We start from the raw sequence: 24,705 nt of genomic DNA on the forward strand, positions 1-24,705 counted from the left end.
AACATAAACATCCACCACAGAGACTCCACAATCCTCACTGTGATGGAAGGCGAAAAAAATGTTCAATCTCTTCCCTTAGCTCTCCCACGGTCGAGGGGCCTCGAGCGGCATTTGGGCCCTCCGTGTCGGGGCGATCAGCTCCTACATCGGGGGGGATGTCAGCTCCCCCACACCGGGCGATCGGACCCCGCGTCAGGGCTGGTCGAACCTCTGCGTCCGTCGGAGCTCCCGAGGCAGAGACTCCGATAAATCCCTTCGATGGCGGGGAGGTCAGAGCCGGTGATGGACTGGGCAGTGGTCACAACTTTTTGCAGTCTTTTCCGCTCCCGGACGTTCAATTTGCCGAACCAGACAATGATACAACCAGGTACACAAAATTGCTGGGGAAACTCAGCGGGTGCAGCAGCATCTATGGAGCGAAGGAAATAGGCGACGTTTCGGGCCGAAACCCTTCTTCAGACTGATGGGGGGTGGGGGGGAGAAGGAAGGAAAAGGGGAGGAGGAGGAGGAGCCCGAGGTCGGGCGGATGGGAGGGTGGGAGGAGACAGCTAGAGGGTTAAGGAAGGGGAGGAGACAGCAAGGGCTAGCCAAATTGGGAGAATTCAATGTTAATGCCATAAGGACGCAAGGTCCCCAGATGGAATATGAGGTGCTGTTCCTCCAATTTCCGCTGTTGCTCACTCTGGCAATGGAGGAGACCCAGGACAGAGAGGTCGGATTGGGAATGGGAGGGGGAGTTGAAGTGCTGAGCCACCGGGAGGTCAGGTAGGTTATTGCGGACTGAGCGGAGGTGTTCGGCGAAACGATCGCCCAACCTACGCTTGGTCTCACCGATGTAAATCAGCTGACATCTAGAGCAGCGGATGCAGTAGATGAGGTTGGAGGAGATACAGGTGAACCTTTGTCGCACCTGGAACGACTGCTTGGGACCTTGAATGGAGTCGAGGGGGGAGGTGAAGGGACAGGTGTTGCATTTCTTGCGGTTGCAACGGAAAGTGCCCGGGGAGGGGGTGGTGCGGGAGGGAAGGGAAGAATTAACGATGATACAACCAGTCTATGTTTCTATGTTTCAGTCAATATGCTCTCTACTGTACACCTGCAGAAGTTCAAGAGAATCATGGTTAGGCACGCTTCAGACTGCGAGTGTCTAACTCACTCTGAAGAAGGATTCCGACCTGAAACATCACCTATTCGTTTTCTCCAGAGATGCTGCCTGACCCGTTGAGTCACACCAGCATTTTGTGTCCATCTTCAGTGTAGATTCCTTTCACTGTAGTTCCCTCTGCTGCCACCAGATGCCGTCCCGGTGCCGTTCCCTGCCTGCAATTCCCGGCGCTGTCAGCAGGCGCCGCCCTGAAGCAGTTCCCCGGGTGCAGTTCCCGGCGCTGTCAGCAGGCGCCGCCCTAGCGCGGTTCCCCGGGTGCAGTTCCCGGCGCTGTCGGTAGGCGCCGCCCTGGCGCGGAACCCCGGGTGCAGTTCCCGGCGCTATCAGCAGGCGCCGCCCATGAGCAGTTCCCCGGGTGCAGTTCCCGGGGCTGTCGGCAGGCGCCGCCCTGGCGCGGTTTCCCGGGTGCAGTTCCCGGTGCTGTCGGCAGGCGCCGCCCTGGCGCGGTTTCTCGGGTGCAGTTCCCGGCGCTGTCGGCAGGCGCCGCCCTGGAGCAGTTTCCCCGGGTGCAGTTCCCGGCGCTGTCGGCAGGCGCCGCCCTGGCGCGGTTTCTCGGGTGCAGTTCCCGGCGCTGTCGGCAGGCGCCGCCCTGGAGCAGTTTCCCCGGGTGCAGTTCCTCGCGCTGTCAGCAGGCGCCGCCACCGCCGGAGGCTCAGTCTCTGCCCCGGTTTACGAGGCCGGACTCAGTTTCTCCTCCATCCTCTCGCCTAGGCCGTGGATTCCGCTCCATCCGCCTCCATCAGGCTCCGTATCGGCGCCAGCTCCAGTTTCCCGTTGCGGCAGAGGCGGAGGAACCCCTGAGAACGAGCCGAGGTCGGTAGTTGGGAGGTAAAGCGTCGGTTGCTGGGTCAGGGCCGGAGGATCGGCGCCGCTTTGTTCCTGGCGGCGCTCGGCCGCCATCTTCCCTCAGCCTCCCAGGGAAGAGGAGCCGCGGCCCCGGGGAAACTTGCCCCCTGTCCCGGGACCGGTGACCGTGCACAGGCCGCTCTCCTGCTCCATTCCCCGGGGCTCCGGGCTGGGTGGAGCGGGGAGTCTATATATATCGACCCCCGACCAGGCCGAAGCCCCGAAGCTCCTGCTCCATTCCCCGGTGGTCCCAGTCCGGGGAGGGGGGGTTTAACCCGAGGTGGCGGGTCCGGTGGGGGTGAGACTCGCCGTCCCGGGGGCGAAGGGGCCTCCTGTACCCCCTCCCTCCCTCCCACTGCAGCACAGTCGGGCCTGCCCGCCGCCCGGGATGGGGGTGAATCAGGGGGCTCGGCTGCGAATACCGGGCTCCCTCTAACCCAAGGGGGGGTTGTTTACCTGGAGATCTGCAGCTGCCTGGTCTCCCCTGACCAAGGAGTTTGATGTCTGGGGCGCCGTGATGTTTGGTTTTATTTCTGGTGATAATTGTGTTTGGTTGTTCGTGACGTGGAGACACAAGAAAATGCAGATGCTGGGATCTTGAGCAAATCACACAAAAGTGCCGGAGGAACTCATCGGATCGGGCAACATCTGTGGAGGGAATGGACTGACGACTTTTCGGGTCGGAAACTCTACTTCAGACTCGATCAGGGCCTCCAAATGAGATACATTACTAAAGTGTGGAAGAGAAATACGTCTCACATGGATGCATAACCTCATATCCCTCATCCTGTTCGAGGAGATCATGTCGTGGATCTCTTGCACGCAGATTCTGAAGAAGGATCCTGACCCTACAAGGGGTGTAAACATTGCCTGCACAGATGCTGCCTGACCCTCAGAGTTCCTCCAGCGCTTTGTGTTTAACTTGGTTATCTGTGATATACTCAGACAAGGCTGGTGATTCCTTTGATTTAAACTTGATCCAGGAGAAATACCTCCTGTACACTTTGGTATCGGGGGTATCAACTGCGGACCTTGGACGCCTTGTATATCCTCCACAATATGGTGGCTGTCCAGTCACTCAGGATGATAGATTATCTATGCTGAGTAACAATGAATAATTTACTCACAACCTTGGATAGTGGGCCCGGTTTATACTTTATATTGGATCTTGGGGATGGTGTGGTTTGTGCTCACCGGGGTTAGACTTAAGCCATGTTTTTCATCAGCTTGGGACAGAAACATCTAATTTGTGCTCATTCCTCATTAGTGATTTTCTAGTGTCCCCTTGACCTAAGATGTGAGTCATTTAGGTGCATCCTTCATGAGATTTGTAAGGTGTACTCTCAATCTGAGGCATTGGCATTCAACGTACTCGTATCCAGGAATAGGATAATCTAGTGGCCTCTGCCTAGCGGTAGGGCAGTCATTGTGTGCCTTTGAGGGGTTGGGTGAAGTGGTCTGGTATAGTTTGTATTGAAGGCAATTTGTTCTACCCTTATGGTCATTTGATTTACCCATGTGAGTAGGGTGTTTAGTTTACCTTTGGTCTACATGGCCTGGGGAGACAGCGCAGTTATACCCCTGGCCATAGTTGGTTGGAGTCTTGCTTGTATTTACAGTGGGTGCTGTAGTTGATACAGTCTGGTGTGCCCTCAAACCTGGGGTCAGTGAGATGTCTTATTTACTCTTGAACAGTCTTCACTCTCAAACTGTGGATCAGAGAAGTACCTGTCATCCCAATATTCCCGGAGTAAGTGGAACTCCAGGCGTCCCTTGGGAGAGTTTTGAGCACCCCTGGGTAACTGGATATGCCTGGTTTCCTGCTGCTCGGATAAGCTCTAATCTGAGGCGATTCAACCCTGCCCATGGGCAAATTGTTTATCCACTCCATAGAACTGTGCACATCTTGATTGCCCTCAAACCTGGGAAGGTAGACTTCTGATTTATTTAGTTTGGTGGGAGTGGGGCACTGATTTTCTTGTGCTTATCCTCTTTCTCAATTAGGAGGTACCCGGTTTATTTTAGCCATTGATGACAGTGAGTGGAGCTTGGCTGATCTCTGGGAGATAGAAGGCACAGTACCCTCCATAATGTTTGGGACAAAGACCCATCATTCATTTATTTGTCTCTACTCCACAATTTGAGATTTGTAATAGAAAAAATCATATGTGGTTAAAGTGCACATTGTCAGATTTTATTAAAGGGTATTTTTATACGTTTTGGTTTCACCATGTAGAAATTACAGCTGTGTTTATACATAGTCCTCCCATTTCAGGGCACCATAATGTTTGGGACACATGGCTTCACAGGTGTTTGTAATTGCTCAGGTGTGTTTACTTGCCTCCTCAATGCAGATATAACAGAGCTCTCAGCACCTAGTCTTTCCTCCAGTCATTCCATCACCTTCGGAGACTTTTATTGCTGTTTATCAACATGAGGACCAAAGTTGTGCCAATGAAAGTCAAAGAAGCCAGTATGAGACTGAGAAACAAGAATAAAACTGTCAGAGACATCAGCCAAACCTTAGGTTTACCAAAATCAACTGTTTGGAACATCATTAAGAAGAAAGAGAGCACTGGTGAGCTTACTTATCGCAAAGGGACTGGCAGGCCAAGGAAGACCTCCACAGCTGATAACAGAAGAATTATATCTGTAATAAAGAACCCCTTCCCCCCCAAACACCTGTCCAAAAGATCAGAAACACTGCAGGAGTCAGGTGTGGATTTGTCAATGACCACTATCTACAGAAGACTTCATGAACAGAAATACAGAGGCTACACTGCAAGATGCAAACCACTGGTTAGCCACAAAAATAGGATGGCCGGGTTACAGTTTGCCAAGAAGTACTTAAAAGAGCAACTACAGTTCTGGAAAAAGGTCTTGTAGATGGATGAGACAAAGATTAACTTATATCAGAGTGATGGCAAGAGCAAAGTATGGAGGAGAGAAGGAACTGCCCAAGATCCATAGCATACCACCAATGTGAAACAAGGTGGTGGGGGTGTTATGGCCTGGGCATGTGTGGCTGCTGAAGGTACTGGCTCACTTATCTTCATTGATGATACAACTGCTAATGTAGTAGCATAATGAATTCTGAAGTGTATAGACACATCCTATCTTAAGTTCAAACAAATGCCTCAAAACTCATTGGCCGGAGATTCATTCTACAGCAAGACAATGATCCCAAACATACTGCTAAAGCAACAAATGAGTTTTTCAAAGCTAAATTACGGTCAATTCTTGAGTGGCCGTCAATCACCCGATCTGAACCCAATTGAGCATGCCTTTTATATGCTGAAGAGAAAACTGAAGAGAACTAGCCCCCAAAACAAGCATAAGCTAAAGATGGCTGCAATACAAGCCTGGCAGAGCATCACCAGAGAAGACACCCAGCAACTGGTGATGTCCATGAATCGCAGACTTCAAGCAGTCATTACATGCAAAGGATATGCAACAAAATAGTAAACATGACTACTTTCATTTACATGTCATTGCTGTGTCCCAAACACGGTGCCCTGAAATTGGGGGGGGGGGGGGGGGGGGGGAGGAGTATTTATAAACACTGCTGTAATTTATGCATGGTCAAACCAAAATGTATAAAAATGTCCTTTATTAAAATCTGACAATGTGCACTTTAACCACATGTGATTTTTTTCTATTACAAATCCCAAATTGTGGAGTACAGAGGCAAATAAATAAACGATGGGCCTTTGTCCCAAACATTATGGAGGGCACTGTATCTGGTGGCAGTCTTATTTATTCTGTACTTTGGTGTATTTTTTACCCCTGACCTAGTTGCCTCAGAGGACCATGCCTGATTACGGTCGCCATTCGGAGTGTCAGCTTTATGTCTCTCAAACGTGTAGGGCATTAATGGTGGTACTTGGTTTGCCATCAACGCACTGTGGGTCGTTGCATAGCTTTTATGAGTAGTGCAGAATTTGTGATAAAAGATTGAATGTTTATTTTTGCTAATTAAGCAAGGTGTTTATCTCATTCTCTGGTTGTTAGTGGGAGAAATGCTTAGTTAGGAAAAGACAAGAGCTAAAAGGCAGAAAGCAGATATTTGCCTGATGGCTATTATCGTGAAATTGCTGGAATAGATTATTAAGGCACAGTTATAGGACATTTAAAAAATCACGACAGCTATGTAAATCCAACATAATTTCATGCAAAGCATATTATGGTTGACAGTTTATTTTCTTTGAGGATATAAAATGTAATGCAAGGGGAAAACACACAATTAATGGCAGGACCCTCAACAGCATTGATGTACAGAGGGATCTTGGGGTCCAAGTCCATAACTCTGAAAATGGCAAAACGAGTAGATAGTGGTAGAGACGGAATATGGAATGTCGTCCTTCATAGGTTGGGGCATTGAGCATAAGAGTCAACATGTCATGATGCAGCTTTATAGGGCTTTGATTAGGCCGCATGGACGTGCAGTTCAGATCACCCCATTACAGAAATGACATGGAGGCTTTGGAAAGGGTGCAGAGAGCGTTCACTGGAATGATGCCTACATCAGGGGATATTAGCTGCAGGGAGAGATTGGACAGACTTGTATTGTCTTCACTGGAACACGGAAGTTCCAGGGGACCTGCTAGAAGTATATAAAATGATGGGAGGCATAGATTGGGTAGAGTCAGAATCTTTATCCCAGGATGGAAAAATTAAATACCAGAGGGCATAGTTATGAGAGGGGCAAAGTTTAATGGAGATGTGCTGGGCAGTTTTTAAAAAATATCTTAGAGGATGGTGAATGCCTGGAATGTGCTGTGGGGGGTGGTGATTGGGGCAAGTATGATAGTGTAATCTAAGAAACTTGGACATGCAGAGAATGGAAGGACATGGATTATGTGCAGGCAGAAAAGATTTGGTCTTGGCATCTAGTTCGGCACAGGCATTGGGACAGCAGGACCGGTTTCTGTGCTGTACTATTCTATGTTAAAATATAGATAAATAAAGGGGGTCCTTTGTATTCTGTTTTGATTGCCAAAAGGTGATTAATAAGTTGTCACTTATGTTGAAATATGTTACTGCATAAGGTAAGACCTGGAACTTGCTGTCTAGTGGTGATGGAAACCGAGTCAATTGGGGATTTCCTAGAGCTAAGTAGGAAGGTGATTAAAAATGATTTAAATGACTACAAAGAAAGAGTGTGGGATTGGGACTGAGGGGAATGCTGTACAGAGAGCTCTCTGTACAGCATTGGCAACCTCTTGTGCTCTATTCTGTGATTCTTGGTGGGAAATGATTCAGCTTCATCCAGCTTTAATTCTATCCTACACTTCCTCTACCAAAGGTTTGTCCTTTCCTTAGATTCAGATTCAACTTTAATTGTCATTGTCAGTGTACAGTACAGAGACAACAAAATGCAGTTAGCAACTCCCTGGAAGAGCGACATAGAGTATGATTTCAATAAATAAATCTATTTACATGCATACAGTCATAGACTTCTTTTTCTTGTGGGAGGAGTGTCTGGGGGGGGGGGGGGGTGATTGGCAGTCACCGAGGTACATTGTTGAGTAGTGTGACAGCCGCAGGGAAAAAGCTGTTCCTGGACCTGCTGGTCCGGCAACGGAGAGACCTGTAGCGCCTCCTGGATGGTAGGAAGGTAAACAGTCCATGGTTGGGGTGAGAGCAGTCCTTAATTGTCTCCTCCTTAATTGAATTTCATTGTTTGGTGAGAAGTCTTTATCAGCTCATCTCCTTATCTATAATGAAAGACAAGACTGGCTATTCTCCCATGCCTATGAAATATTAGTCTTGGGGGAGGGGGGGAGCAGCTTTCTGAATGCCTGGCTGTTTTCCCTCTCAAATTGCATTAACAAAAGTCTCTTTATTTTGTTGCTACTTGAGGGAGCCTGTTGTGCACCTTGCTGAACTCCAAGGTAAACCAAGGTCCGTGGAGCCCATTGTTCAGTTTATGTTTTTACTGTGATGCCCAAACACCTATAGACCTCCACTGAAGCCAAAAACAGATGACAACTTGTCAACAATAGAGTGTAATCAGCACTTCCAAGATCTTGGTGCTGCTCAGGCAGGCAACAATCTGAAGATGCTATGTGACCGTTCCAGATCAGGGCCAGCAAATCAAACTAAATTCATGTTGAAGCACTAAAATGTGGCAGAGAAGTGCTTCTGGAGTGAATTCATAATGTCATCTCCCTCATCTTGGTGGAAGAGAACAACTTATAGGTTTCATACCTGCTAATCGTGATTGTCTTCAGGAGCAGATAAACTTGATTGTCATAATTACATCGCAGCTATCTGCTGTGGGGAAAGTCATTGTAAGGATCCTCCTCAAAAGCCTTCTCCAAAGAACTCCTGTCAATGCCCAGCCAGGGATGCAGTGAGCATGATCTTCAGATCCAATTCTGGCCTTCCGTAGGAATTCATTATCATTCTATGTGCAGCAACGATCCTAAACATTGGGTCCACCACAGACCATGAACAAGAGAGGTTGTGTCATTGCCTCAATCCACTTCTCAACTCTCACTGTAATGCTACATGGCACGACTAACTTGTTTGCAGCGAGAATGGAGTTAATGTACAGAGTGAACAAGAAATTGGTCAGCTGCCTGCCGCTCCCTTCTGAAGCGACAATTATTATTAACTTAATCATTATTATATTTCCATATATCTGGATTTGCCTCTTAATTTTAGTTTAAATTAGTTTATTATTGTCAGGTGTACAGAGATACAGTGAAGGCAGTCATCAGTTTATGTGAAAGCATTAAAAATGAAACAGAAAAATCTGCAAACATTGGAAATCTGGACCAGAGCATGTTGTTTATTCCTTCTGTTTTGCATCACCCTGTTTCCCGCAGCGTAAAATACACTTGTTTTCCTCATTTTTCCAGTTCTAATGTCCTATAAGCACTCATAGATCAACATGGTGCTTATAGGATTTTCCCTTCTGGTGAAGAAAAGTATATTTTGTAGACCACGGCCATGAAACTCAGAACCTTAGCTGTGACTTACTGAATAGCAGTGGCACCTGCCCTCCTGTATGCTTTTGAGTCCTGGATAACCTACATTGAAGCACTAGACAAATACATCAATGCTGTCTCTGATAAATCCTCCAAATTGATCCTCTCGTTAGCCATTGGGCTCTATTACTGAGGCTCAATTGTGTTGGACTTCACACTCAACTGCAAGTTACCCAGACAAGCACTCTAGCCCATGTCCTTCCAGGAAATAGATATTTTAGAGGACAGAGGAAATTCAGAGAAAGACTGCAGTGCTAGTGCTGGGATCCAGACTGTTGAATATTCTTAACCTCCGAATATATTATGCCAGAACTGCTAACCTGACATTCCAAAGGAATGAAGTGTTCATATCAAAACTGCGTGTCAGACACTAGTTTGAAGCAGGTACACAAAATTGCTGGGGAAACTCAGCGGGTGCAGCAGCATCTATGGAGCGAAGGAAATAGGCGACGTTTCGGGCCGAAACCCTTCTTCAGACTGAAGTCTGAGTCTGAAGAAGGGTTTCGTCCCGAAACGTCGCCTATTTCCTTCGCTCCATAGATGCTGCTGCACCCGCTGAGTTTCCCCAGCAATTTTGTGTACCTTCGATATTCCAGCATCTGCAGTTCCCTTTTGAACACTAGTTTGAAGCACTTTTCTGTGCTTTGGTGGTGAAGGTGAGACTCAAAATATACATGTAGGAGAAACAGAAAACAAATTTGCTCTTCTTTCATGAAGGCTTACATAACTGTGACAAGTAAATGAAACAAAACTGTACATATAAAGGGGAATAAAAATCAACAATAATTTGCAACCTGCAAAGTGAGCGCAGATTGATTGTACCCTAGATAAACCAAATCAGGAACAATTTATGTTGGTTAAACCACTGCCCTCTGTACACATGTCCTTCAATGGAAACAAAAAAAGCCATTTAGATGAAATTGTGATTGATTTGTGGTTTTAGGTCTAACTGTTATGTTTTGAAGGATATTTAAATAGATTTTATAATGCAGCAGCTTTAAGTTCTGAACACCAGGGCCAAAATTTGATGCTGATAATGCCGTTATTATGAATGGCACCTTGTGTGTTTAGAATCGGCATTAGAGTCTGCCTGAACGCCGACTCCAATGTTGGAGCCTTGTATTCTGCTTTGCTCACAAAGATTAGGCTGAATGATTGTGTGTGTGTGTAAGAAGCAACAAATGGTTGAACGATATATCTTTGGAGCCTACTTACCTCCTTAATCATGTCCAGTCCTACCACCCTCTGGGAATCTATTAAAAGGCAAGCTCCAAATCATATGTTATTTATTGATTGCAAGTTTGCAAGGGTTTCCTTGTGCTTTGTTCCAAGAATGATTTATCCCCTAGTCATGATGGGAATCAAATGGCTTGAGTTTGCCTAGATTCCTTGGGATGCCTTGGGAATCAAATGTCTTGAGTTTAACTCTAATTTCAGAACAGCTCTCCAAAAGTTGAATAATCTAGAGAGAGGCGCAAAGAATGGGTAATCAGAAAGTGGTTAGTTTATCCTTTGCTGATTTCAACACTTAGCAGTACTCAGAATAATTGGCTCGATCTTACTGACCTGGACTCTTAGAAATTCTTTGGTTTATGTGAACAATTTGTACAGAATTCTGGATTCTACGTAGGATATAAATGGTTGATGGGATGATGTGTGTAGACTTGCTTCTTGTTATTATCTGATTTGATCATTATTCATCCAATCTTGCCATGCAATGCTTGTTTTACTGATGGATGTGTGCTTTTTCCTGATGGTAATGACCATGTCATAGAAGGTGTTAGCATGTAAATGGAATTATGGCAGTGGTTAAATAAACTATTTCTAGTTCCGGTGGTGATGCAATCCTATATAATCCATGGGTGAGAAGCATTGCCATGGGCTGCTGCCTCATTATGATGTTGCCTGACTGCAGATTCTGAATGCATTTTACTCATTCATGGATGGAGTATGTGCAAGCTCTACATTTCTTGTTTTCCCTTTAATCGTTGGAGAAGGTGGTGCTGATTCCTAATGCTGAACATTTTTTAGCTTACTTGACTTTTCAGGGGGCATTTAATAATCTCGTATTGCTGTGGGTTGAGAGATCAGGCTTGGCAAAGTTAATAAGCAAGGTGGGATTTTATAAATATTTGTTAGTTTTAATGGGCACAATTTCTGATACCAGCTTTTTAGTAAAGATTTGATTTCCTAAATTAAATTCCTCAGTACTTTGATGAGAATTGTTGTGTTTCAATATTATTTGCCCAGGAATCAGGATTATAGTTTCCGTAAAATAATCGTTATTCGTGTGAACGGGTAAATTGATCTGTGTAACTTGATTGAATTGGCTTTTCCTCAACATTTCTCCATTCCTTTCCTGAACCTATTGATACTTTTATAGCGGACAGTTTCTCAGCCACCTTGGTAACCTCCACAAGTATTTTGTTTGCTGTCCAAACATAATGTTGGTGGGATTCAGTGGTCTCTGTGAGCCTAGAATAAGAGAATCTCCTGTTTACATATCCGGGATTAGGCAAACAATCAGGAGCTGGAATCGGCATTGGCCCAGATTATTTGCAGAATTTTCATATTTGTTTCTATGATGTGAGCACTAAAGTGATACTCCTGATGCAACCTTAGTTATTCTGATGGTGTTAACGCAATGTGAACTGTTCACTGAATCTAACTGGATGACTGATGTCACTTGTAAACTTGACCATGTACAATGGCAGCTTCCTTTTTTCTGAAGAAATTAATGAGCCATGTTTGTTTCACCATTTTTTATAGTAACTCGCATACTACCATCTGTGTTAAATTTAGTTTACCAACTTATCCTGGTTTGCTTTGAATGTATGAGCTCTAGGGTGGTGCTGCTTCAACACTTGTTTTTCAGAGAGGAGCATTGAAGGAACAAATAACACAGCTCAGATCTCAACCGTATACTTCACTGCTGCCATTTTAACTTTTAGAACTGTCAGTAAAGTCATTTGGTTCACTATAATTCTTTACAATTCTCAGGTGATAATAGGCAAACTGAATTTGATTCTAGGCAAATAGTTAGGGAAGGCAGTTTTGAGCTTTGTCTGCCCTGGGCACATGAGGTCAGAATGGAGGAAGTCTGAAGACTGCTGATCTTGCTTTGAGCCTCTTGAACAGCTCGATTTCAAAGTGTTGATGGTGGGGGAATCTCATTGGGAATATGGGTGCAGAGTGACTCCATCCATATTATTGCCCAATTTATTACAACTTGGTATATGATGAATAGGGAATTTTGAATTCCTATTTAATTGTGGAATTAGTCCATTTGCTTCTATTTTCATCTTTGCTGTTTCAGAGGAATAATGCAGTGTTTTTATTTTTACTGGGAGATAGTCTGAAACCCATTGGAAGGCAGCTGTTTATTACAAGAGATGATTAATATCAGTATGTGGCGTGTTCTGTTGTTTTGAAGTGATGGGCTGATATTACATGGGTGAGCAGTGTGCTGTCATATATTCCAACTGTAAGTGTTAAACCAAGTCCAGTTCACATCCATGATAAGTAATAGCTTCACCTTAAATCATGTCTTTAAGCTATCAATATATATTTACTATTTATAATGTCCTTGGAGTTATTATTGGATACAGATTCATTACTTTTTGAAAGCAATTTTAGTGTGATTTTTGAAAGCTTTTTCTTTAGAAACCATGAGAAAAGATCAAATTTCTGAATAAAATGTCTGTTTTTCCCTCCCCTTCCCCTGCACCCCCTCAGTCAGCGGCACGTTCTCAGCGGTGCTCAAAACAACCAGTGTACTCGATGACATTCCAGCGCAATGTCAGAGCGTTTGGGGCAAACTACCAAGGGGAAGGATGGAAAAGCAAAGTACTCCTCCCTCAGTCTGTTTGATAAATACAAGGGAAAGTCTCTAGAAACCCAGAAGTATTCAGGAGGTATGTAACAAGGAAGATATTCTATTGTCTATGGCGTTTACTAGTTTGTTTTTTGTATTATTTTGGGAAATCCATTGATGTTTCTATTCTTGAATCCGTTTTTTTGTTTCTTGATGATAATGAGCCATATTGGATTATGGTTCAAATGGTTGCCCTAATTCTCTAATATCCCATGAAAAAAGCGTTGCTGCCAAGGTGGTTCTGTTATTGTTTGTCCAGTGTATATCTCCCTGAATTCTAAAGTAATGTCATCACTGGTAAACATCACAAGAGTTGATCTAATTGTGCAATGGAGAAATAAATGAAAAAGCAAGACATTTCTGAGGCAAGGAAGTGATGTTACACATGACTAAATGTTTCTGATTTTGATACTTTATTATTGTTTGTTGATGGGAGGTGTGCCATTTCTATTTACCCTCGAACTGAGTGCTCTGGGAAGGCACCATCTATTTTCCAGTACTCCCCTAAATTATTTTCTGTCTAATTTTACAGGTGTCCCTCGACATGGCTTGCAAAGTCTTGGTAAAGTGGCTGCTGCTCGGCGCATGCCGCCACCTGCAAATCTCCCCAGTTTGAAGGCTGAAAACAAAGGCAACGATCCAAACGTGACAATTGTACCAAAAGACGGAACAGGATGGGCAAGCAAACAGGAGCAGCCGGACCAAAAGAAGTAAGTTGCTTCTGGGTTGCTGATAGATCTCGAAATGTCAGGTTTGAAGAGCAGGCTGTGTATTTGAGATAGCCCCATTGTATGTTGGAAAATGCAGGTTCTACAGCCATATCCTATGCCAGTCATAACCTAAGCAAGAATGTTTTTGTCTTGCATTGAGAAACTCTTTTATATCTCCCCCCCCAATCTCTCTTAACCTGTGGGCGCATTGGTGGGTCCCAGCCAGCAATTTCCTTGCCCAGGGTGGCAGATTCATCTTCTGTGTGTGGGGAATACTTAACCCAGCCGCCGCCATTACATGGCAAATGCAAACCTTCAGGACCTCTTGTCTGACAAATGTGAGGTGTTACGCTTTATGTCAGAGGAAAGTACAGTTAATTGCAGGACCTTTAACAGCATGGATGTACTGAGGATCTTGGGTCCATGTCCTATTCTCCCTGAATGTAGCAATGCAAGTAGATAGAGAGGTAAATAAGGCAAATGCTATGCTTGCCTTCATCATTTGAGCATTGAGTATAAAATTCAATAGGTCATGTAGCAGCTTTATAAAACTCTGCCAGGCCACATTTGGAGTTTTGTGTGCAGTTCTGGTTGTCCCATTGCAGGAAGGATGTAGAGACCTTGGAGAGGGTGCAGAGGTTTACCAGGATGCTGCCTTGATTAAAGGTATTAGCTATAAAGAAGGTTTGGACACATTTGGATTGTTTTCTCTGGAGCATCGGAAGCTGAGGGGAGATGTGATGGAAGTCTATAAAATTATGGGAGGCATGGAGAGGGTAGGCAGGCAGAACCTTTTTCTCGGGGTGGAAATGTCAAAGCATTCCCCTTAAAGCATCGCTTTAAGGGGAAGGTTTAAAAGAGATGTGCGGGGCAAGCTTTTTTTTTTGTACAGAGTGGTAGGTGCCTGGAACACCGTTAAAGGATGCTGATGGAAGTAGATGTGATAATGGTGTTTAAGAAGCATGTTAGGTAAGCACATGATTATGCAAAGAATGGATGGTTATGGATCATGTGCAGGCAGAAGGGATTAGAAGGTATAGGGAGCCTCACTGACAAATATACTTGGGTCTTTTTGGACTAAATTTAAAGCCTTCATCTGACATATGGCAATTTTGACCACTTCGGTCCCATTGTACAGTGCGATGGTGAAGAATGAGTCTTTAATTGGGGATAATTTTGAAATATACAGTTTAAAAAAATAAAAATTAATGGGCGTTGCTTAACAGAATGTATTGGTACATAAATTGGTACATAAATGAATAAAAATTCAGCTGCAGAAAGTTTTACCGTATTTATTCATTCATAAGATGTAGATATTGCAAGGATGCTGGTATTTGTTGCCCATCTCTAATTTTCTTTGAACTGAGAGTCAACTACATTGGTAGCTGTGAAGTCAGATATAGAGCAGATTAGTTAATGATGGCTGATTCGGTTCCCTGAAAGACATGTAACTTATTTGTCATGTTGGGGAGCGCACATGTCTTGGTCAAGGGCCCTGAACTTTGGCTACAGGTCCAGTAGCTTTATTGTACCCACTGCTTTATTGTTCCCCTTCCTGCGCATTTGTCAAATCTAATCCATTGGTCCTTTGTTAGAGTATATGTTTTGAGAGGAGGGTATTTTGGCTCCACTGTTTAAACTTCTGAAGCATCCAGCGGGCGTGTGGCCTGGTGAGGTTTCTGACCGCGACTGTGTTGTGTTTTGTAGTACCAGAGTATCAGCAGCACCGCAGCCAGAGTCGCCGTCGCAGCCGGTTTCGCAGACGTCTGCCTCCAGTGTGGCAAAAACAGCTCCAGTCCAGGAGGTAAGACAAGTATCTGGCAAATATTTATGAAATGTTACGTGCGCCATCAGAATTCCGTTGCGAAAAGTATTGTTTTCTCTTTAGATGTTTGAACTGCTGGTTGACTGACTATAACATATTTTCCTCAATTAATACCAGAGCACAAATTCGGCACAAGGTGGAATAAAGTCATGGGCACAAATAAAAGCAAAGCCAGTAGGACCAGGGCCAGGAACTGGTGAGTTTTTTACCCTTCAAGATGTTGATATATTCAACTTTTGTGTGTCAAGAGAATTTGTTTTGCAAGGTTGACTCTACCATCTTTTGGGATCAGTGTGTCACTGTCAAGGCAAGCATTTGATGTATGTGGCTAATTGTGCTCTAGAAGGTGGTGTGAGCTGCATTCTTGAGCTGTGTTCCATGGGGTGATGCATCCTATCGTGCTGTTTGACAGGGAGCTCCAGGATTTTAACCTAGTGATGGATAGGGATATATACCAAGTTGTTGGAGAGAGTGTGCAGGTGGTGTCCAAATCTGTCTGCTGAACGCTCTTTTTAGATATTAGAGGTAGGTGGTTGTGAGGTGCTTCCATAGATGCTTTAGCCAGTTTTTCTTGCATATGATACAAGCAGCAATTTTGGAACAGGGTGTCCCTCGAATTATCTCCACCCTTTAAAAGATCATGGCCGATCTGATTATAACCTCAGTTCCACTTCTTTGTAATTTAGGAGTCACCCGCGTGGTGAATCACTTGTCACATATAGGATAAATTATTTAAGGATGGCTGTTTTCTTTCCTGAATAACATTAATGAATTTGTTGGGTTCCTCTTGGGCAGTTTTTTACCTTGTGTCCAAATCATTACTGGAACTTTACTGGATTTAATTAACATTTCTGAAGTGAGTGCTTTCACAAGCTCTGATTGTAGTCACCATATGAGGCACACAAGTCTCAGATCTTTAGATGCATAATTATTCCCCAGAACAATACAGTTGACTTATAAAGGAAGAAATGGTAGCAAGCAAGTTTTTATATTGAATACAAAATGATAAAATTGCTGCTCCAAAGGCGAACAAAGCACAGTAATAATTATATTGCTTATGCAGACATTATCTTCTCCCAAACTTGTCATCTCATTTGGGCATACTCTTACTTGATGTTTTAAGTACTGAGTCAGCTGTCTGACTAACTGGAACTTGCCAGTAGTCCTGATAGCAATAGAATGTTAAGCGGGTTTGAGGAAAATATCAGGGAAACTGGCTTTCAGTCAAAAGCTCTGAAGGCGAGCTGTTACCACCTTAAGGCAAAGGACGAACTGACTGCAGCTTATGTTGAAATATCTGAGATTGATCCATAAACTCCCAAATTAAATCCTTTTTCCTTTTCTTTGCTAAGTCTCCTGTTCATCAAACCCCTGCTTGACTTTGTAAATTACCTGAAGGTACTCAAAAATGCTGGAGAAACTCAGCGGGTGCAGCAGCATCCATGGAGCGAAGGAAATAGGCAATGTTTCGGGCCGAAACCCTTCTTCAGAAATTTACCTGTTCCCTTGTGCAATAAGTTTAAAAAAAATGTTCTTCTTCACCCCTATCCGATCCCGGCATCTACTTTTCCCTTGTATTCCTTTCCATGCCCTCTTATGCTCTTAATCAGCCACTGCAGCTTTTTGCCTCTTTACTTTAATATAAACCGTTTTGTTTTAGTTCTGAAGCTATTTGCTCCAATTCAATAGCTATTGGTAGTCAACATTGCTCGGCAGAAAACTGACACTAAAAAGCAGGCATTTTTCATTATGTAAAATGTGATAAACATGCCTGTGGTCTGATAGAGAATTACATTTTTGCTGTTTGATTTAGGCGCAAAGGTGTTAAACAAGCAGTTACCATTCTCTCACGAGGAATTTCCAACATTAAAAGCAGCTGTAGACCAGGAAAAGGCTGGAAAAGAAAAGGACACTACAGGTCAATCATATGGGCCAGGACCAAGCCTCCGCCCACAAAGTAAGGCACACTAAGTATATGGAGGAGCTAAATTGTTCTGCGCAGACATGCACTGGAAAAGCCTTATGGACTGCATAGAGAGCTTGAAAAAAATGCTGAGTGTGGAGGGTGGGGTTCTCCAGCTTCCACAAGGAAGAGGAATTAGTTTCAGCTTCTAAGATACACAGGGAGAATGGGCAAATTCCACACAGACAACACCAGAGGTCAGGATTGAACCCGGGTCACAAAAACTGTGAGGAAGCAGCACTACTTGATGCTCCACTATGTTGCTCACATAATGGCATGATAAATGTATTGACTTGCTCACAGTTGAGGCAGTATTTTATTGTTTATTTTGTAGTCACAAATCTAGTGCTGATTTTGATTATTTTTTTTAAATTCTGGAAGTGTAAAATAAAATTTGAAAACTCCACAATTTTCCCATGATCAATTTTCTAATGACAGGCTGTCAAATGTAATTACTTTGAAATCAATAGTTCACATATTAATAAGGACATTGAAAACATATCCAGCCATTGCAGTTGATCCTCTTTTGATGAAAGCATGTCTGCATTGGTAAAAATAAACCTGATTCATTTGTAAAGTAATTGGTTTGTCCGGGGACCGCATTATCTTCACAGTATTATGATTAATTTCCATCCTAGTTGGTAACTTTATTTTATTGCCCCATTTGTGACTTGAAATCCACACTATAGCAGTTTTGTTACATTGTTTTTTTGCAGATGTTGCCATTTGGAGGGAGGGTGGTGGTCGAAACCTAAACCCTGCAGCCACATTAACTATATCACCACCAGAGGTAGAAGCCAAAACCTCATGCCAAGATGATCCAGTAAATGTACCAGTTTCATCAAGTGAGCCAAAGGAACCTTCCCTGCGGCCTGCTACTCCGCTGAGGAGAGGCTCGGGAATTCTGCTGCAGGCTGGGTCTCACCAGTTCCCAGCCACCTACCGTGATATGCTGCCTACATTTGTAAGTTGATTGCAGATCTTCTATGTTTCTGGTGATGCACAACTCGTGCTAATTTATGTAAGATTGCAGTAGAACTGGGGGGGAAGAAGATTCAGAAACTTGCTGCAAGTTTGTTGTTGAAGGCCATGGCTAAATTATCATATTGACACAGTGTTATCGAATACAAAGTTTTTACGTATAACACTATTCAGTTTTTTTGTTGACAAATGAATAAGCATTAATGAACAAGATTTATAAAATCTACAGATAGTATAAGCATAAAGAAAAGACCAGCTGCCCTAGTAGACATCCATCATCCATGAGAATATTGGGAGATAATGTTTCCTTTTCTGTTCCTGTGGCCATGTAATTTCACCCCTGGTGTCAAAATTATGTTCATATGTGATAGGAGCAGAATTAGGCCATTCAGTTGCATCCTGCCTTCTCCCCATATCCCCTGACACCCATTCCCTTGTGGAATTAAGAATTTATTCACCCTTCTGCAATTAAGTTGACGTTCCCCCTCCATTGGATAGGGACATTACGTTTAAGCTTGATGGCTCAGGGTTATGTTCTCCTGGCAAACCAGTAGTTCTTTCTCAGGCATATGGTTATGGTTACTGCTGATAGATTGATATTTACCCTTGAAGATTTCACGGTCATGTACCCTGTTGTGGGCTGGGCCGGCTGGGCGTGTCGGGTGGGTTCTCCTGACAGGGGTAGAGGTAGTTCTTTCGGATGGGAATACTGTTGATGGCTGTGGGTACGTACGGTGGTTTGATGGGCTCAACTGTTGGTTGAGGAGGGTGGGTGGTGTTCACAGGATGGTGGATGTTGTCATTATATTCCCACTCATTAGGAAGCTGTTGAAGGACTTGGTGTTTTAGTGATGAAAGCTGCTCATTCTTCGCTCTGTTTATCATCTTATTGCCAGTATCTAATTTTTGTTTTCCCCCTACAGATGTGCCCACCACAATCACAACCTCAGCCTATCCCTGCACATGATGCACAGGGATCTTTACAGTATCCGTTCCAACCACCTGAGCCAATTAAGTAAGGAAATATGCAATCTCTGCTGTTTATATTGAATGTATTTGTTTAATATGTTGTACCTTAATTATGAAATACAATTGGTAATTATTTGACACCATTTCTAAATCTTAGAAAATTAGAATCTCCCTTAAATTTAATATTTGTATAACCAATAACCACATTGGTTATACAAAATATTTTATGTTCTTTAAATTTGTACCAATTTGTAAATTTAATTGGGTGAAAATTCGTAAATTGATCAACCATTTGTCTTTAGTTTAAAGATACATCGCAGAAACTGTCCCTTCGGCCCACTGAGTCCGCGCCGACCAGCGATCCCTGCATATTAACACTATCCCACACACACACACATGCTAGGGACAATTTACGTTTTTATACAAAGCCAATTAACCTACAAACCTGTGCGTCTTTGGAGTGTTAGAGGAAATCGAAGATCTCGGAGAAAACCCACGCGGTCATGGGTAGAACTTACAAACTCCGTATAGACAGCACCTGTAGTCGTGATTGAACCCGGGACTCTCGCCCTGCAAGCGCTGTAAGGCAGCAACACTACCACTGCACCATTGTGCTGCCCTTCAGTTTTGTTGGAAAAAGTGCAGAGAAGATTCACAAGGATGTTGCCAGGACTTGAGGGCCTGAGCTATAGGGAGAGGTTGGGCAGGCTCGGGCTTTATTCCTTGGAGCACAGGAGGATGAGGGGAGATCTAACAGTGCGGTGTATAAGGTAGATGCACAGAGTCTTTTACCCATAGTGGGGGAATCAAGAACCAGAGGATAGAGGTTTAAGGTGAGAGGGAAAAGAACTAATTGGAGCCTGAGGGACAACTACAGAGGGTGGTGGATATATGGAGGAGGAGTTAGTTGAGGCAGGTACTATAACAACATTTAAGTCATTTGGACAGGTACGTGGATAGGAAAGGTTTAACGGGATTTGAGCCAAATACGGGCAGGGGGATCTAATGTAGGTCGGCATGGGCAAGTTGGGCTGAAGTGTCTGTTTCCATGCAGTATGACTCGAATTTCAATCAAAAGCACCTGTACATAAGAATAATATCAATAGACATATCTAACATAAAAAATATATATTTTAGTTAACTTCATTATGAAAATAGGGTATTGAAACCCATACAGAATACAAACTCACAAAATATCTCTGTGCCAGCTCTTGCGCTCCGTCTCCCAGTTCTCTCTGGCCACATTTATAAAGTCATAAGTAATAGGAATGGAATTAGGCCATTCAGCCCATCAAGTCTACTCTGCCATTCAATCATGGCTGATCTATCTCTATTTACTGCTCTGTTCTCTCGGGTTTCTCTCCCTCCGCAAGGCCTGGTTATACTTATCTTCTCCCTCCCCCTCTTCATGCCCACTCACAATTTACAGCTCTTTCTCTTACGCTAGCCTCTCTCTCTTCCCCCCTCCCCATACCACTCTGTTGCTTGTCTTGTGTCTTCTGTTTTCAACCCCACTGATCCTTCTATTCCCCACCTCAACCTCTCTTTTTGCTGACCATAACTTTCCCCTGCTGTGAAATCCAGCTTCCCACTCTATTTTCCCCACATCTTTCCGTTGCTCCCAATACTCCTGACCCATCACCCAAATATCATGATTCACTCAAATAGGATTTCAATTTCCTGGGACTTCAATTTGCAGTTTATTAATATCATTAAACATGGTTCACTCTTGAAATAAAATCTCATAGGAGGGCATACTAAAAAGAGTCAGTTGCATTATAGTGAACATTTACAAATGGAATGATAACTTTAGGAATATTTATACAGTGATAGACTTTGAGACAATCTATCCAAGAGGCATGGCTCTTAATCGTCTTTTCTTAGTAATATTGATCACTGTAGTGAGCTGCTGACCTTGTTTGGATCCCTCACTTTTGCTTCCTTAAAGCCCGCAGATGCTTGATTTTTATTGTTTCTAGTAAGTAATGCAGTTTGAGCAAAGTTGCACACATGGCCACACCCTTAGTTCTCATTCTGGTTATTTACAGATATCCTCGTGGTGTTACTCGTACAACGCGCCCCGTCAGGCCTGTCCGGCGACAAGGTGAATCTGCTGATCGACCCGCCATCATTAATCCTGATGACCTGAAAGAACTGGATCAGCTGGACATTGAAACTGAAGATGGATGGGCTGGTGAGAGCATATTACAACTATGCCATTTGTTTCAAAACAGATTCTTTAAAAAATGGAGTGAGCTCCATTATTTGAGCTGAATCCAATCCATTTTAGGCATTACAACAATTACGAGGACCACAGTTGCGAGAGTCCTAAATACTGATGGTAGTTTAGTTATCGTGTTTTGACTTATTCATTAAAAAAATGTGGTGGTTCAGAAATATAGAGCCATGCTCTTGCTATACTTTTAGAGTGTGGTTATCCAATCAATAATGCCTAACTCTCGATTTAAAAACTGTTAATGAGTTGTGAGAATTGTCTCTGAATTTATCTACAATGCGCCCTTTCCTGTATTCCATATACATTGTTTGCTTTTCCATGGTGTAGCATGAAAAATGATACAGATAAACTGATTGTATTGGGGGGGGTTGCATTCATAGAAAACTGCCTGTTCCATGACTTTCCATATGTGAAGCCGCCTCATCTGCGCATGTATCAAGAATAGTGAGTTTTTAAAAAGTGTTTATTTAATTTTTTCACATAAAAATCCATGTGAATTTTACTCCATATCTCAAATTTTTGAGTGGTGTTTGTGAATCCTGTAAGGATGAATTTCTGATCCCTGACGGCCATAACATGGGAGTTGCCCATATTTTGGAATAAACTTATTAGATATTTGGCAAGCCCCTCCCTCTATGGTGTGGGTTTTGTTGTGCATATTTGAATTTGGATGTTTAGTTCCTGTAATGTGAGGTTCTGATCCATTGTTCAATCATTTTTATTTTGATCAGGTGAACACGAGGAAGTGGATTATTCAGAAAAGCTTAAGTTCAGTGATGATGATGATGAAGAGACCGCAAGAGAGAAGAAAGAAAAATGGTGTGTATACCCGGAATAGTGATTGCAATCAGAAAGCTTGATTACTTTTGGATACTGAGTGTGTGTAAATGTTTTTGGGTCATTAGCTAGTCTAGATTTTAAAAGTAAAAGCTCTAATTTTAATGCCTTATAATCTCGGGACACTTCAAATCATTTAATATTCAGTGATGTACATCCCGTATCCCCCTATGTACTGAACTGCCAACAACCCAGTAGCCCCACCCCAACTAACATGATGCACTGGTTCCTTGTCCACATAGGTTTTCCCCCTTCCCTTAAATCTATGTCATTGTCACCCCTCACAAATTATAACTTCATCTCAAACTCCCATTTCTCGATATATTTTGATAATTTTTGCAACACCGGTTGCTACCCAAAATTTTTATTCATTATTCTCAAATTGGGTTTCTACCCCTCCCACCGTGCTAAAATAACCCAGGGTAATATCACCAATGATGTCCTTCTGCATTGCACGTCATATTTAATTCTGCATCTATTACTTTCTGATGGCATCTTCACAGATTTAAATTGTTTTTCGGGCATGTGTATTGATTAATCTTTAATGATGATTAAAGGCCCTTTTGTTGTAACAGGTTGGTTATATTTGAGTTGTGTGATTTGCAGCATTGACATTGACATTACACATTATATTAACCCTCAAATACGTTTATATTCTCCAGGGAAAGGGATATGAAAATGGCACGCCAACAATCTCTAAATGCTAAGCTTGAAGCAAAGGTGGAACCCTTCCTATGTGGTGAATCCATTTGGGGTAACGCATTATCTTCCAGCCAACCAAGTCATGGCCTACAAGATACTGAGCCACGTTGGAGCTTAAATCCTACTGAGACACGGGTATTTGCAGTTAATCACCTGTTTTGTTTATTCATCCAAATTGAATTTCTAGCTGACAGGGCCAGTTTACAGCAGTTTTCCACAACATCTCCATTTGTGCCAGATCCTCATTGATTATTACTGCAGGGTTTTAATGTGAAATGATACAGATTCTTAACACTGTAATGAGCAGTGTAATTGGAGATGAGCACTAGGATTTAAGTTTCTGTGTTTACAGACCTGTTGTCCTGCTTATATTTGCTTATATTTACACAATTTAATCGTTGTGTTTTCAGTTCATATGACAATTAAACTCAAAAATGAGTCCAGGAATTAGATACATCAGTTATGTGAATAGGCTGAAGCAGCTAGATAGTTATCTTTGGAACAGAGGAGCTCACAGAAAGATCTGTATTGATATTTAATATTTTCTGTTTCTCTGTTCAGGCTGGCGTCTTCCAAAAATTGACTGGAGGTAATAGGTGGGCAGACTCTCATGTTGAGAAAGATGAAGTGTGGCGTCAGAGGCCAACTTCTGGCACCAATGAACGTTCTGAGGCATTGGAGCGAGTGAGGAGAAGGCGCGAAGAAGAGGAGCGACGGGCTCAGGAAGAGAGACTCGCTGCTTGTGCTGAAAAACTCAAGAAACTCGATCAAAAACGAGTGATAGAGAACTCTGTTAAATTTGACATACAGAAAAAAGACTATGTTGAAACTAAGGAGAGCAAGGACTCTGTACCTCTGTCTACACAGCAGAAGCCCTACACCGAAATCAAGCAGAGCTTACCAAAAGGTGCAGTTAGTAACTAAGGAACTGTATTTAAAGCAATTTGTACTAATACTGTGACTTTTAAGGAAAATATGTAAATTTACCAGTAGGTTGTGTAAAATCTGCAACCTTTTTTATTCTCTAAGTAAACATGGTCTGATTGTATATGCAGAATAGGGGTCATCAAATCCTGCATTGTTTTTGGTCCTGTAATTGCAAGAAGCATTTTAATGATAATTAAATTAGGTAACTGTTAAACATGTCCATTAAATTTAATGGGAGTGCATCATTCACTATAATTGCAGTTAACGTGAGCTAATCAATAGAGAAATAGCAGAGAGCAGTTTGCAATTTGCATGAAAAAAGTCCACATCAGTTCATACCAACTTCATTGACCAGTGTTCGAAAAGAATCTTAGGGTTTGCCATGACAGATTGATTCTTTTATGCGTGACATTATAGTCAAACCTCAGGTGTTTTCGTCTAGATTTACAGCAACCTTTACATAAGACACTTTGCAGGGCAAGCAGATTTCCAACCAGGAGACCTAGAAGTTAAGAAGGGTACCCCAGGGTACATTCAGTTGGGTACGTTTGAGAAAAGCTCAGAGAAACCTCCATGGGTCATTAACTCCTGCCACTTGGAGCAGAAAAGAGAAGCCAAGATGAACAGTGGAGATTTTTTTTTAGAGTCCAATTCAAAATAACACCAATAAAGAGT

The 24,705-nt window shown here is 43.1% G+C and overlaps 1 protein-coding gene across 3 annotated transcripts in view; it reads left to right on the top strand.

Moving 5' to 3' along the window:
• Positions 1 to 1,810: 1,810 nt before the first annotated feature.
• The window catches only part of prrc2b (proline rich coiled-coil 2B), a 51,659-nt gene continuing 28,764 nt past the window's right edge, over positions 1,811 to 24,705 (top strand). For 2 of the 3 annotated variants that reach the window (XR_004416622.1, XM_033048665.1), the window contains exons 1-12: positions 1,811 to 1,978; positions 12,742 to 12,920; positions 13,413 to 13,590; positions 15,298 to 15,394; positions 15,533 to 15,611; positions 17,229 to 17,372; positions 18,095 to 18,342; positions 19,283 to 19,374; positions 21,377 to 21,522; positions 22,296 to 22,383; positions 23,064 to 23,238; positions 23,665 to 24,010. Coding sequence is in view for 2 of the 3 variants with exons in the window: in XM_033048665.1 (XP_032904556.1) it covers positions 12,803 to 12,920; positions 13,413 to 13,590; positions 15,298 to 15,394; positions 15,533 to 15,611; positions 17,229 to 17,372; positions 18,095 to 18,342; positions 19,283 to 19,374; positions 21,377 to 21,522; positions 22,296 to 22,383; positions 23,064 to 23,238; positions 23,665 to 24,010 (1,711 nt within the window). In the remaining variant the exon portion in view is untranslated. The remainder of the gene's footprint in view (positions 1,979 to 12,741; positions 12,921 to 13,412; positions 13,591 to 15,297; positions 15,395 to 15,532; positions 15,612 to 17,228; positions 17,373 to 18,094; positions 18,343 to 19,282; positions 19,375 to 21,376; positions 21,523 to 22,295; positions 22,384 to 23,063; positions 23,239 to 23,664; positions 24,011 to 24,705) is intronic. The other variant, XM_033048666.1, reaches the window with a different exon arrangement.

The sequence above is a fragment of the Amblyraja radiata genome, chromosome 32 (genome assembly GCF_010909765.2).
Source record: "Amblyraja radiata isolate CabotCenter1 chromosome 32, sAmbRad1.1.pri, whole genome shotgun sequence".
Classification (NCBI taxonomy): domain Eukaryota; kingdom Metazoa; phylum Chordata; class Chondrichthyes; order Rajiformes; family Rajidae; genus Amblyraja; species Amblyraja radiata.